The following is a 12,230-nucleotide window of genomic DNA, read 5'->3' as shown; positions in this document are numbered from 1 at the left end:
CAAATAACCACCAAAGTGATGAAAATTACTTCTAGCCACAAATGCTCAAACATCACGCCCAGATGCTTTACCCATGATCCCCAATTCTCCCAACCTTCAAAGCTGGGTGGTACAGTATCTGCTCTGCATTAGCGACCACAGGCTGACGGCTCAGGGAAGTTAGAACCGTCCTCTGAGGTTCCATGCCAGAGTAGCCGAACCGGGATCCGATGCCAAAGCCCCCCTCGAGCATGTGCTCTCTCAAATTCCAGCTGCTCCCCCTGCCCGGAACGTCTCATACCCTCCTCTGCCCGCTGTCTTACTAATTCAAACCTCGGCTCCTCTTTGCGGCCTTTCCTGACCCCTGCACCCACGGGGCCAAGCTGGTTGCTCTGTCCTTGGTGATCCCTGAGCACTCGTGAGTGAGGTTATTAGAGCACTCACACTGCATGTAGTTATTTATGAAAATCCACCACACAGAGAATGCAAGTACTGGGTTTTATTCTTTCATGTGCTTCTAGCACCTGGTACAGAGTAGCTCATCAACAGACGTTTACTGAATGAATGTCTCACAAATCATCTAGTTTAATTTTCCCCTTCTGGTTTATATCCTCTTATAATACCTCTGCAGTATTCCAGTTTAAGGTAGATTTCTCCTACCTGGACTTTAGAAGTCCTCTTAGAACGTCCTGACACTGCACTGAGCCTTCCGAGACTTGGGAAGAGCCAGGTTAATCCCACGTACCCAGTCTTGTTTCCTCACCCATTGCGAACATCTGCCCACTATCCTGGTCACTCTTTTTGGAATTCCCTTCGGTTTACCCATGTCATTCCAAAAATGTGGTGTCCTGCACAGAAGGCAACAAGTGGCTTTTGAAGTCTGCGAGTAGGACCCAAATCAAGCACAGATTAAAATTACCCTTAAAAATTCCTAGGGAAAGCGCCAGGTAGAATGACTTGGTGAGCCCCAGACGGCGAATCTACCCCTGCGAAGGAGCAGATAACTGCAGAGGATCAGCTAGATGAACTGAGCCTGCATTTAGGGTCCCTGTTGTAGGGAAAAACATGTATCTTTAACTATCAGAATCCCATTTAAGGAAGAAGAGGCACACGGGAATGAAACTTGACTGAGGAAACAGCAGGTGAGGTCTCCCTGCTCTCAGGATCACAAGGCACGTACTCACTGTGTGGGAATCACCCACACTGGAATCTCGTGTGTGTGCGCATGATGCAACTTCTTGAGTGATTACAGTGCTTCGGCAGTGATCAGAGACAAAGAGAATAGAACTATCACTTCCCTCATGTCAGGCATCCTTTCATTAGCCCATTTATGGGCACATATTCTCCTTTTGTCCTCCTATCTAGTCAACGTTCTCCTTTATTTCTTTGTTAACTAACTTTTAGAATTTAATTTAGCTTCAGAGGTTTTTAACCCAGAGTTCAGAACCTCTGAAATGACATCAACGGTTTGCCCGCACGTTTGCGGTTCTAAGCAGAGTATCCAGGTTTTACTACTTTCTCAAAGTGGTCCGAGATGCCAAGAGACTAAGGACCACTGCCTTCAGTGTTTACTGTGTAAACTGCAAATAGGGCTTTGAATTTTTGTCAAGGAAAACTGCTTTATCTATTTCACAAATACTACAATCTAAAACAAAGAAATGAAGCTATATCTGTGAAGTAATGTATCATCTCCTCTAAAAAAGGACTGGGAGTGAAAAGAGCAAAACTGCAGAGTCCACAGCAGGTCAGCACACAGCTAAGGAGGAAACTACAAGACTCTTCAAAATGAACTCTCCGTCCCTCTTTTTAAGGAACTTGAAACTTGTGCTCATTTTGAAAGGTTCCACTGTTCCCAAGGAGCATAACAGGCACCTGAAGAAACTGGGCACAGTTTGGGGATGAGGAATGGAAAGAGGAATTACAGAACTGTTTAACAGAACGGCAGGACAATCCCTTGGGCCACAATGAAACCATCTCACAGATAAGATCAGAATACACTGATTCTGCAATTTGGGGGAAGGGTGGCATTACGCACTACAGCCAATTCTGGAGCAGCTGAGAAGAGTGGGGTACCCAGAAGTTCCTGGATGCCTGGAATATTACCAGGAGGTGGGAGACCATCTTCCACATCCTGACCCCTGAGTGTGGATGACAATGGCCTTGGACTGTCAAGTTTCCAGAGGACAAGAAAATGATGTCTTACCAGCTAGGAGTCCTTTAACGCTTCAAACCTTGGAACAGATTGAGGTCACTTTTTCTTTTTTAAACACTGAGAGGAAAGCTTACTTTCCCCTCCAAATAATAAAATGAACATCATCTTAAAAGGCAAAGAGGACATTAATTTATATGAAGCCAGGCATAAGCTACTTATGAGTATCACAATGAGATACCGTGGATGGATATCGACTATTTAAGGAGGGCTCATCAGTGAAAAATAGGATAGCCAACATCAAAGTGCTGAAAGTCAAGCTACGAATCCAAATAGGCAGCTACTCTTCCAGTATCTCCATTCCCTACAGAAGCTGTGAGCCACCTGAACTTTGGGACAATGAGATGAAATAAAATGCACAACACCCTGGTCCTAAGAGATGCTACTCCTCATGCCCTAAGCCAAGGTTTCCAGTACTTTGGGAAAAGGCTGGTAGAAATGCTAATAAACTCTAAGCCTAGCAAAGACGGCAATACATACCCAGGTTACAGGAGGTGCTGCAGAGGTGGCCACTGGTCACGCTGGGCAGTTGAGAAGCTGAGACTGCCCAGTGCAGCTCGAGCTCGTCTTTAATAGTCTTTCCCTTTTTCTTTCAGTTTCCTTTCTAGAAAAGACTCTTCTCTCTCTTTTTTTTTTCCTGTTTACCCCCACCCTTTACTACTTGCATGTAGGAGCTTCTCGTAAATCACCCAATTTCTCAGAAACACTTGAGCCTCTCGACCAACCTCTTCGATGAGACTGTCCAATCAGGGGTGGGCGGAGGGGGGGATGCGGGTGGGGACCAGGGAAACTCTCTCGGGAAGCAAGACATTAGCTGGTCATTGCATCAGCCACCCCGTATCCCAGGTTGGCCTCCATATAACCTCCCCACCCTCTTCCCGTTCCCTATTCTCAGGATCAGTATGAATAACTGTGTTTGTGTATAGTCTTGGGGCGGGGAGGGAGGGGGTTGGGGGGGAAGGCGGATGGTAAATTCCTCGCCGCTGCTGTTCACGGAGGCGGCACAGGGCAGTGGAGAGATCATGAGTTCTGGGGTCAGACCCGGATTTCAAACCCAGTTTGGGAGTCTTCTTGTTACAAGACCTTGCGCAAGTCACATTCCCTCTCCGCTTCATCCTGCGTTTCCTCATTTGTGAAATGGGCATAAAGAAGCCTCGTAACTTTATCGTGGAGGGGACTAAGTGCGATACTACCGGCAAAGCCCCTGTCACATGGCAGGCACTCGTTAAAAGTGAGGGCCTCTCCCCTCGGCGAACGAGAAGAGGAGGGAGACGATGAAAGGTCGGTGCCGGTGGCAGTGGGCGACAGGCCAGGTCGGCGGCGCTGGGAGGACGGGGGCGATGGGCGCCGTGGCAGCCTCCGCGCACCCCGTGGTGCCAGAACCCGGCGAGCAGCGAGCCGGGCTCTGAGGAGGATACTCCGGGCCTTCGCGTGCAGGCGGCTCCGGGAGGGCCAGGTCATCTGGCGCCGCCCCGGCCTCCCTCCCTCTTTCATCCCCTCACTTACCCGCCCAGCCGGGGCCGTCAGCGCTGCCGGCTCAGCCACGGGTGGCCTCCTGGGCGTCCGTGGAAACGCCTTCCGGCCGGAACAACTTCCGGCCTGGCTGCGCCATCATTGGCTGTTCGCGTCGCGGGGCCGGGCGGAGGCCGCCGCTGATTGGCTGGCGGCCCCGGCGCCGGCAGAACGCGACTGGGTTGCGGGGTACAGGCAGGACAGCCTCCGGGAGGACCGAGAGCTTCCGGTGCGTGTGGTGAGCGGAGGGCCGGGGGCGGTAGGGGACTGGGATCTGGCGGTGGGCCGAGCGCTCCACGCCACTCCGCGCGGGCAGTTCACTGCCGCTCGCCTGTCCTGTGTCTCCGGTTACTTCCGAACGCGCAGTGCTCTGGACGATCCTCACCTCTCACTCTTGACAGCCCGGCTAACTCCTTTGCATTCTTCAAAACCCATCTCTGGTCGTATCTTGTTTGTTGCCTTCATCAGTCTGTGGCCTCCGGCGCAGGATCCGTGTTTTGTGCTTAATCTCTGTCCATAAGACCTAACATAAGGCTTGGCACAGAGTAGGTAATCAGGAAATATTTGTTGAATGAGAATATCCTATTCCTTTTACTTTCTCTGTGCCCCCCCACCCCCCAGGTTGCATTTCACAAATATTTCTAGATGCTGGCGATCAAACAGTGAACAGAACACAAAAAGTCCTGCCCTGGTGGAGCAGACATGCTGATGACTGCCAATGCCACTCCCCCCTTTTGTAGTCTTATTTCTCCAAAGACGACTTTTTCTTCTGGCTGTTCTTCTTCTTGGTTTAATCGCTCCCTCTTTCCATGAAAAAGTTTCCTTTTCTTCCCCTTTTGCCTTAGAAACATAAAAGGCAGCAAACACTTTCCCCCTAAAGTTTACGTTGTCCCCAGTGGCTCACAATCTTCTCTGTTTTTGCCTGTTTTTCTTGAGTCATCCTTGCCTCCTTCTCTCTCACCCCATTTGATCAGTTTTGTTGGTCCGGTCTTCAGTGTTTTTTTATCACCTCTGCTCCCTCACCTGCAGAGCATCACCTTCTGCCTTAGGCCTGCCTCGGCCTCCCAATGTTAAACTGCATCCCAGGCCCACTACCACGCCTCCTTTTCTTTTCTGTTTTACTTTTCTCCTTAGGATTTCTCACCTCCGGACATGCTCTGTTTCGCTTGGTTCTGGTCTGTCTCTCCCCACTGGCATGTGAGCATGGCGAGCACAGGGCATCGTCGACCGTCTCATTTGCCCTGGTGTTCCTGGTGCCTCGTGTGGGGCTTGGCTAGTAGCCCATGCTCCGTCAGTGTTTGTTGAATGACTGAATGAAATGTACATGAAGCAGATAGGGAGCCCGTCAGTGTTTGTTGAATGACTGAATGAAATGTACATGAAGCAGATGGGGAGCCCTATCATCCACCTGCCTGCATTCATTCAGTCCTTGCTGCCTTGCTTGTAGGAAGTGGGACTCATGGGCCCCAAGCCCACTACTCTCTGATCTTTTGCTGTAGACTTCATCTTTAGTTCTGGTCATTGGCGTCTCCTGTGATTCGACAACTGTGGACAACTGGGTGGGTAGGAATCCATCCCAGTGGCTGCAGACAGGAGCCTTTGTGGTGGGAACCTGGTGGGTTCCCTCTGGCAGGACGGAATGCTGTGGTGGGCGGTCCTGTGCATAGGAATTGAGACAGATGAAGTGTCTGATCAGGATGCAGGACCAGACTAAGTAGTGAGAGAAAAGAAATGCCAAATCCTTCACAGTGCACGCTTCCCTTTGTTTATAATTCGTCCGTTATATTAGTTCCATTTGAGATGGGCTGGCTTGTTGTGGAAGTTTTATTTAGATAACGGCTCTGTGTGTGGAAGGTGTTACCTGCCTGGACTGGGCTACAGGTGGGGGTGGGATTTTTGGAGGAGGCAGGCAACAGACATTTTTTGAATGATGACATAACTTGTTTGGTACCCTTTATGGGAAAGGCATGGAAGGGGTGGGATGGTTGATTCCAGGGGACATGAAACCCACTGCCCAGGGGAAGACGTGGGTGATAGACAGGCTGTCTGGAATGGCGTAACCGAGGACCCCCAGGGAGTCTTCAGGCCTCACCTGACCCCACGTGTGGGAAGAGGAGCTCAGGATGGTTTATTAAGGTAGGGGACGCAGGCTTTCCCGGAAGTGGCCTGTTGCCTGAGCTTTCAGGGCTGCTCCACCGCGCCCTCTGCTGTCCTGGATGTGTGCAGCAGCGTTGTTTTCCTCTTGATTACTTGCTTCATGTTAACTGCACAGAATTGAATTCCAGGAGGAAGTACTTCTTTGTAGAAACTAGTTGGCTACAACTGATTCTGTAGGATGTTTCAGAATTCCAGGAAGAGTTTTTTAGAAAGGGGAAGTTGTTGTGGGAGCCTGTGTTTGGAGTGAAACTGGCAGATTTGGTTCACACCCTTGGAATGGGGTGGACCCATGCCTCAGGCACCTCTCCGCCCTGTGTTGCCGGTCTATCTCTCCGACTGGCTTGTAGTTGAGATGGGATATCTGGGGAAGAGTGTTCTAGGCAGAGAGAATAAAAGGAAGGACTGGAGCATAAAGGGAGGATAAAGGTGAGGGCAGCTGCTTTTAGCACATGGTGGGTCCTGGTCATCTTTGCATTTCAGTATTTTCAGAACTAACCTCACTCGCGTTGATGAGTGTATGCTCTTCTTGTCTGTTGCTCATAAACAGTGCTGCAGGCTCTCTGTACACCTATCTTTGCAAACACGTGCTAGTATTTGTGTAGGACAGAGTTCCAAAGTGGGTTGTGGCAGTAAAAGCTATGTGTGTTTAAATTTACAATAGATCCTGCCCAAAGCGCCCTTCCAAAACGTCTCTTTAAAACCATGAGTCTTTCTGTCCAGGCACCCTGTCTCCATTTAGTCAGGTCCTCTTTTATATCTTTCAGTACATTTTTAGTTTTCTTTGTGTAGGTCTTACTATTTTCTTGTTGTTAAATTTTTTTTTTTTTTTTTTTTTTTGGCCGTGCGGCACAGCATGTGGGGGGATCCCCGACCAGGGATCGAACCCGCGCGTGGAAGCACGGAGTCTTAACCACTGGACCCCCAGGGAAGTCCCAAGGCCTCATTTTTAATGTGTTTATTCTTATGGGTTTTTCAGTCTTGGATTTGCTCTGTGGCACGTTTGCTTTTGGAACGTGGTAGGAAACATTCTGCCATGCACATCTTCTGACACTTTGTTTGACCTTAGGTAGTTTGCCCTTGACGGACAAGGAGAAACTGTGTCTTCAATGGCTTCGCTGGTGGCTTATGACGACTCGGACTCAGAGCCTGAGACTGAGCCTGGGGGCAGTTTTAATCCTGCCGGCCAGATGAAAGATGCTTCAGATGCCATCAGACCTCCTGGGCGGGATTTTGCCTCGGAAGTCCTGGATGCGAAGGACGGGGGCGCACTGCCCACAAAGCATGGTTCTTGTGAAGATGCAGCCAGCTGTCGTCTCCCTCTGGCTCGGCTCTGGAGCAGTGACTCAGGATCTTGCCCCAACCAGAGGCTGCAGTGGCCCAGGACAGAGCCTGAGGTCACCTTCCCCACCAGCCAGCCTGCTCGTCCTTCCCTGTGGACCAGCCATGCTCCAGCTGGCCACGTGCCCCTGGCAGCTGCCCGCTTAAAGCAGGTGAAACTCTCCTGGGGAACTTCTGGCTCCCCTGAGCCATCTTTCTGTGCCCGAAGTGGATCTGAAACCCCAGGTAAAAACGGCAGCTCTCTTCAGAGGCAGTGGTGTGAGGACTGTGTTGTACCCTATACCCCGAAAAGACTAAGACAGTTGCAAGCATTAAGCACGGAAACAGGCAAGAGTAAAGACATGGAGCCCCAGGGTCCCTGTGCAGGGCGTGCCCCAGCCCCTCTCTGTGTGGCGCCCCAAGTGTCTGAGTTTATTCAGCCGTATTTGGACTGTCAGTATAAGGAAACCAAGATTCCCAGGAAGGTACTCTTCCATCTGAGAGGCCACCGGGGCCCAGTCAACAACATTCAGTGGTGTCCAGTCTCTTCCAAGAGCCACATGCTTCTCTCAACTTCTATGGATAAAACCTTCAAGGTAAGACTTGAGTGAAATTGCTCTTTTCAGCTGCTCTTAGGAATAAACTGCTGGGCTGTTTTGTTCTTCAAAACGGTGAGGTGGGGCCTGGTTACAGGTTTCTTTCTGGGCATTTCTGGAGTTCTCTTTGTTGCCTTTGGGAGAGGGTTTTCAATGGCCCACCTGGACGGCTGGTGCGTCCTGTCCCATCGCCGCCCCCCTCCCCCGAGGCGGCCTTGCCCAGGCCACCAGAGGATGCTAGCCCTGCCCCCTGCTGGGGGCGCCAGGGGTGCCCAGACACACTCACGCCCCCGGAGGATGAGGTCGCTGAGTGAGAGGGAGCAGAGGGGGAAGAAAGGCCCAGGCCAGGCCCCAGGACCTTGGGGACGTCCACTGCGACCCCCACTGAGTGCCGAACAACAGTTAGCTCTGTACCAGGTGCTGTGCCGGATGCAGGGGGTGTAAAGGTCGCTGAGCTGACCCTGGCTTCCAGGCCGGCACAGTGGACTAGGGGCCATGGACTAGCGGAGAGGCGCTCACAAGCCCGCGTCGGGGCCGTAAGGATGGGGCCCCAGGGGGTTCCATGGGGGCTGAGGGCACCCGGGGGAGGGCAGCAGCTCAGCTGGAAAGGGCTTGGTGAAGGCTTCCAGGAGGGAAGTTTCACTTGGTGAAGGGAGTGGGCTTGGCTCTAAGCATGGGCAGCTATGAGGCCCATGATGGGGTGAGGGGCCCGAGGCTGGGGAAGAGGGCAGGGTCAGAGCAGGGAGGGCTCTGGATGCCCGCCGGGGACTTCCGGTTTACGCAGAAACTCTTTTTTGGTTGTTATTTATTTATTTTAAAAGCTCCCGAGGTAAGGCAGACTTGTAGTAAGCAGTGCCCATGTGGACAGGTAGGTAGTGTGACAGGTGTGTCACACCTGCCTGGAACCTGCCCTCCAGCCCCCTCGCCTGCCCCCCGCCCCGCCCCAGACTGTCCTCTGTCCCCCTCCTCACTTTCCTCGGCCCCTAGCAAAGCCCAGTACATAGTTGGTGCCAAATACACGTGAGCCAAGCAAAAGCTTCCTGGAAAGAAAGTAGCTTTGGAGTTGCAGGGACGGGGCTTCGGGTGCAGCTTTGCTGTGAGTGGCTGGCCAGCTGCCCAAGCCGCCCCCTGAGTCTGGAGGCTCATCTGTGAAGGGCCTGGTTGTACCTGGGTCATGGGACTGTGTGATGAAAACGCTTCCAAAGCCCCTGGCACAGAGGCAGGAGCCCCATAGGTGCTCAATAGATGTCAGCTTCCCCGCCTGTTTTCCTCACGGTTCTGGATCCTGCCTGCCGAGGACACTGTATTTGCACGTTTCATTTTGAGCTTTTTTTCTCAGGAGGCATTTTTGGAAGCTAAGAAAGGAAGCCCAAGTACAGTGAAGTCTTGGAAACGACCTCTGTCGATGAGTGTCATTTTAGGTGGCACGTTTGAGTCCTGGAATGACGTGTCTGTGTTCTTGTCTGCGAGGCTGATGGAGTTCTGTGGGGACAGTGTCGTGTCCCGTCTGCAGCCTGGAGCCCCAGGGTTTACGTGCATATTTTTGTTGCTTTTCCTGCGAGTTCGGGGGCCCTGTGGTCCGCTCAGGAGGCTCCTCACGTCCCTGGTGTGCGTTGTCACGTGCTTGGACCCATCCCCCAGTCCTGGGGCTTCTTGGCCCTTCCTCCCGCGAGCCTGCACCTGTCCCTCTGGTCAGGAGCCTGTCTGGAGTGTTCCTGGTGGGCAGTGTCTGGCTGGCCCCTGGAGTTAGAATGATCTGGGCTCAAGGGCTGGCTCCATCCCCAAAGCTTCGTGATCTTGGGCAAGGCACTTGACCTCTCTGAGCCTCTTTCCTCGATGAGACAAGCTTGTGAGACCTACGGCCAGGGCTTCTCAGGTGGGACACACGCCCAGGTGCTGTGTGTAAAGCCCCCAGTCTGATGCCAGGCCCGTGGTGTGGTGGAGTTCTGTGGAGAGTGGCATGGTTACAGGTGGGCCACCTGAAGGGCGTGGGCAGCCCCTTCCTAGGACCCCAGGGGGTGGGGCCAGTCTGCCAGTCATGGGCAGCCCAGGCTTTTGTGTGTGTGTATATGTGTGTATAGTATGTGGCGTGATGTGTGTGTGTGCACGAACATGCAGGTATTTAAATTTTTCTTTTTTCTTCCTATTTTTTTTATTTTTTTATTTTATTTTTTTATACAGCAGGTTCTTATTAGTCATCCATTTTATACACATCCGTGTGTACATGTCAATCCCAATCTCCCAATTCATCACACCACCCCCACCCCGCTGCTTTCCCCCCTTGGTGTCCATACGTTTGTTCTCTGCATCTGTGTCTCCATTTCTGCCCTGCAGGCCGGTTCACCTGTACCATTTTTCTAGGCTCCACATACATGCGTTAATATACGACACTTGTTGAGGAGGCGGCAAGCTTGCCGGGGGCCTCAGAGGACAGGCTGGGTCGCTGTGGGCAGAGCTGGGTGGAGGGATGTGTCTGCCCACCCGCCCTCGGGGCTGTGTCTCCTGGTGGGGAAGGGCAGGCCTGGAGCCCTGTGGGGACCGGTCTGCACCCGGCCTCAGTCAGGTGCTCTGCGGGCCCTGCTCCGGTCACTTTTGCCCAGAAAGTTTAGATTTGCTGAGCAGGGGCATCCCATGATAGTTTTGGAACACAGAGCGTCTGAGTGACGCCGCTGACTCGGGGCGTGGTGTTTGTTCGGCCGTGTAGCGGGTGTTCGCGCAGAGATGAGCCTGCGGGCTGTGTGCTGGGAAGGCGGGGAGGCCCCGCGGAGGGGACCTGGGAGCAGCCAACCCGCTGTGACAGCTCATGACCAGAAGAGGGCGCAGTTGGTCCACCTTGGGACGGCTGCTCAGGCAGAGGGACTATCTGTTACAGGAAAGCAAGCCCTGCTTGGGGCAATTCCCTGAGGCCTCCCCTGGCCGTGGGGCTGCCCTGGGCGGGGCCTGGCACCGCTGCGTCGCCCATCTGTCCCGAGGACGGTGGTGTGTGCTGCAGGCAATGACGCGGGCACTGGCTCCTTGCTTGGCCTGGCACCCTCCAGGGAGCCCTGCCCCCGGCGCTGTCCGTCTCTCATGGTGGGGCTGCAGAGTGGCGTTGGGGGTGGCCCCAGGGGCAGAGTGTGGCTGCCGTCATGGCTGCTGCGGTCCGCATCTCCTGACCATTTTCTTACCGTGGGTGTCTCGAAAATCAGGGCCTCTACAAGCCATAGATGCAAATAGTCTGGCCAGGGTCCTCTCTGCTTTATGATGTTTGACAGTTTTCAGTGACAGAATTATTTGGCAAATCGACCTTAAGCAACTTTTCAGTGTGAAGACCTTGAGGCAGGGCTGGAGGAGCCAGGATGGGAAGATGGATGGAGAGCAGCTGGGGGCGGGGGGCTGGAAGCCCGGGAGGGAAGTCCCGGCTGGGGCCTTGGAAGCGCTGGGCCCTCAGGGTTGTGTGTGTACCGGTGGGCAGCTGGCAGCTTTTCCCTCCCCGGTGTCGGAAGGTGGGCCACGTGGGGGTCCTTGTGGTCGGGTAGGAGCTGGAGGGGTGCTTGGGAGGCACTGCGTGGATGCTTCATCTGAGGTGGGGACAGGATCGTGGGCGCAGGCAGGAGTCCTGGCTTGCTGCAGCCCAGTCCTGGGCGGAGAGCAGATGCTGGGTGAGTAGGGAATGAGCTAGAAGAGGTGGGTGCGACAGGGCACGCCCCCCCTCCCCTCCCTTCGCCACTCTGCACTCTCTTTGGAGGGTACCTTCCCCTTGTCTTTCAGTTAAAGTCTACCAGAGTGCCTTCTTACCGGCCCCCCCTGCCTTGGTCAGGAAGGAGGGGAGAGCTTGGGGGCTGGGGTCCTAGGACTTCAATTTGAATCCTCCCTCTGCTGCTGACTGGCTGTGTGATATCAGGCAAGTTACTTCACTTCTCTGAGCCTCAACCTGTGTTATGTAAAGTAGAGGTAGTTATGCATAGCTTGCTGGGTTTTCATGAAAAATAAATGCTATTAGTTATGAATTACCTGGTGCGGCTCCTGGCACATAGGAGGCACTTACTGCGTGCTCCCTCTCTTGCTCTCCCTGGGAATTTTCACCCTTCCTTAACCATGGGGTGGTATCTCTTTCTACCTGCATTGCCATGGAACCGTGTCTGCTTGTAGATTTTAAACTTCTTGAGCATGGGAACTGTACCAAATCCACTTTTATATTCCCCAGAGCACCTGGCACAAAGTTTTGTACATGTTAAGTGATCAATAAAGATTAAAAAATTATTTTGGATTTTACTTCCATCCTTTGGGAAAGGATTCTCTTTGACGTGCATAAATGCTCTTTGCCACTAGGGGGCACAGTAAGACAGTATAAGCTGCTCACCCAAGCTTCTAGAACGTGGAAGAATCCTTGATTCAAGGTAACATTTACAGAAATACGATTTCTTTTCTGATCAGGAGAAAAACAGCACAATCCATGTGATTGATCTAAAGAACGTGGC

The 12,230-nt window shown here is 52.8% G+C and overlaps 2 protein-coding genes across 8 annotated transcripts in view; one reads left to right on the top strand and one right to left on the bottom strand.

The window, feature by feature from the left end:
• WARS1 (tryptophanyl-tRNA synthetase 1) overlaps window positions 1-3,830 on the bottom strand; it is a 33,789-nt gene extending 29,959 nt beyond the window's left edge. Inside the window, exon 1 of one of the 3 annotated variants that reach the window (XM_067725776.1) lies at window positions 3,695-3,830. The gene's annotated coding sequence lies outside the window, so the exon portion shown is untranslated. Of the gene's footprint in view, window positions 1-639; window positions 665-2,668; window positions 3,033-3,694 lie in introns of those variants that run through there. The other 2 variants (XM_067725772.1, XM_067725780.1) reach the window with 2 other exon arrangements.
• Window positions 3,127-12,230, top strand: part of WDR25 (WD repeat domain 25) — a 141,764-nt gene continuing 132,660 nt past the window's right edge. Inside the window, exons 1-2 of one of the 5 annotated variants that reach the window (XM_067725721.1) lie at window positions 3,127-3,469; window positions 6,924-7,770. In XM_067725721.1, the coding sequence (XP_067581822.1) occupies window positions 6,964-7,770 (807 nt within the window). In that variant the 5' untranslated portion in view covers window positions 3,127-3,469; window positions 6,924-6,963. Of the gene's footprint in view, window positions 3,470-3,818; window positions 3,939-6,923; window positions 7,771-12,230 lie in introns of those variants that run through there. The other 4 variants (XM_067725731.1, XM_067725741.1, XM_067725750.1 and 1 more) reach the window with 4 other exon arrangements.

This window comes from Pseudorca crassidens, chromosome 1 (genome assembly GCF_039906515.1).
Source record: "Pseudorca crassidens isolate mPseCra1 chromosome 1, mPseCra1.hap1, whole genome shotgun sequence".
Classification (NCBI taxonomy): domain Eukaryota; kingdom Metazoa; phylum Chordata; class Mammalia; order Artiodactyla; family Delphinidae; genus Pseudorca; species Pseudorca crassidens.
The sequence above is the reverse complement of the archived record's forward strand: the minus strand, read 5'-3'. Positions and strand labels throughout refer to the sequence as shown.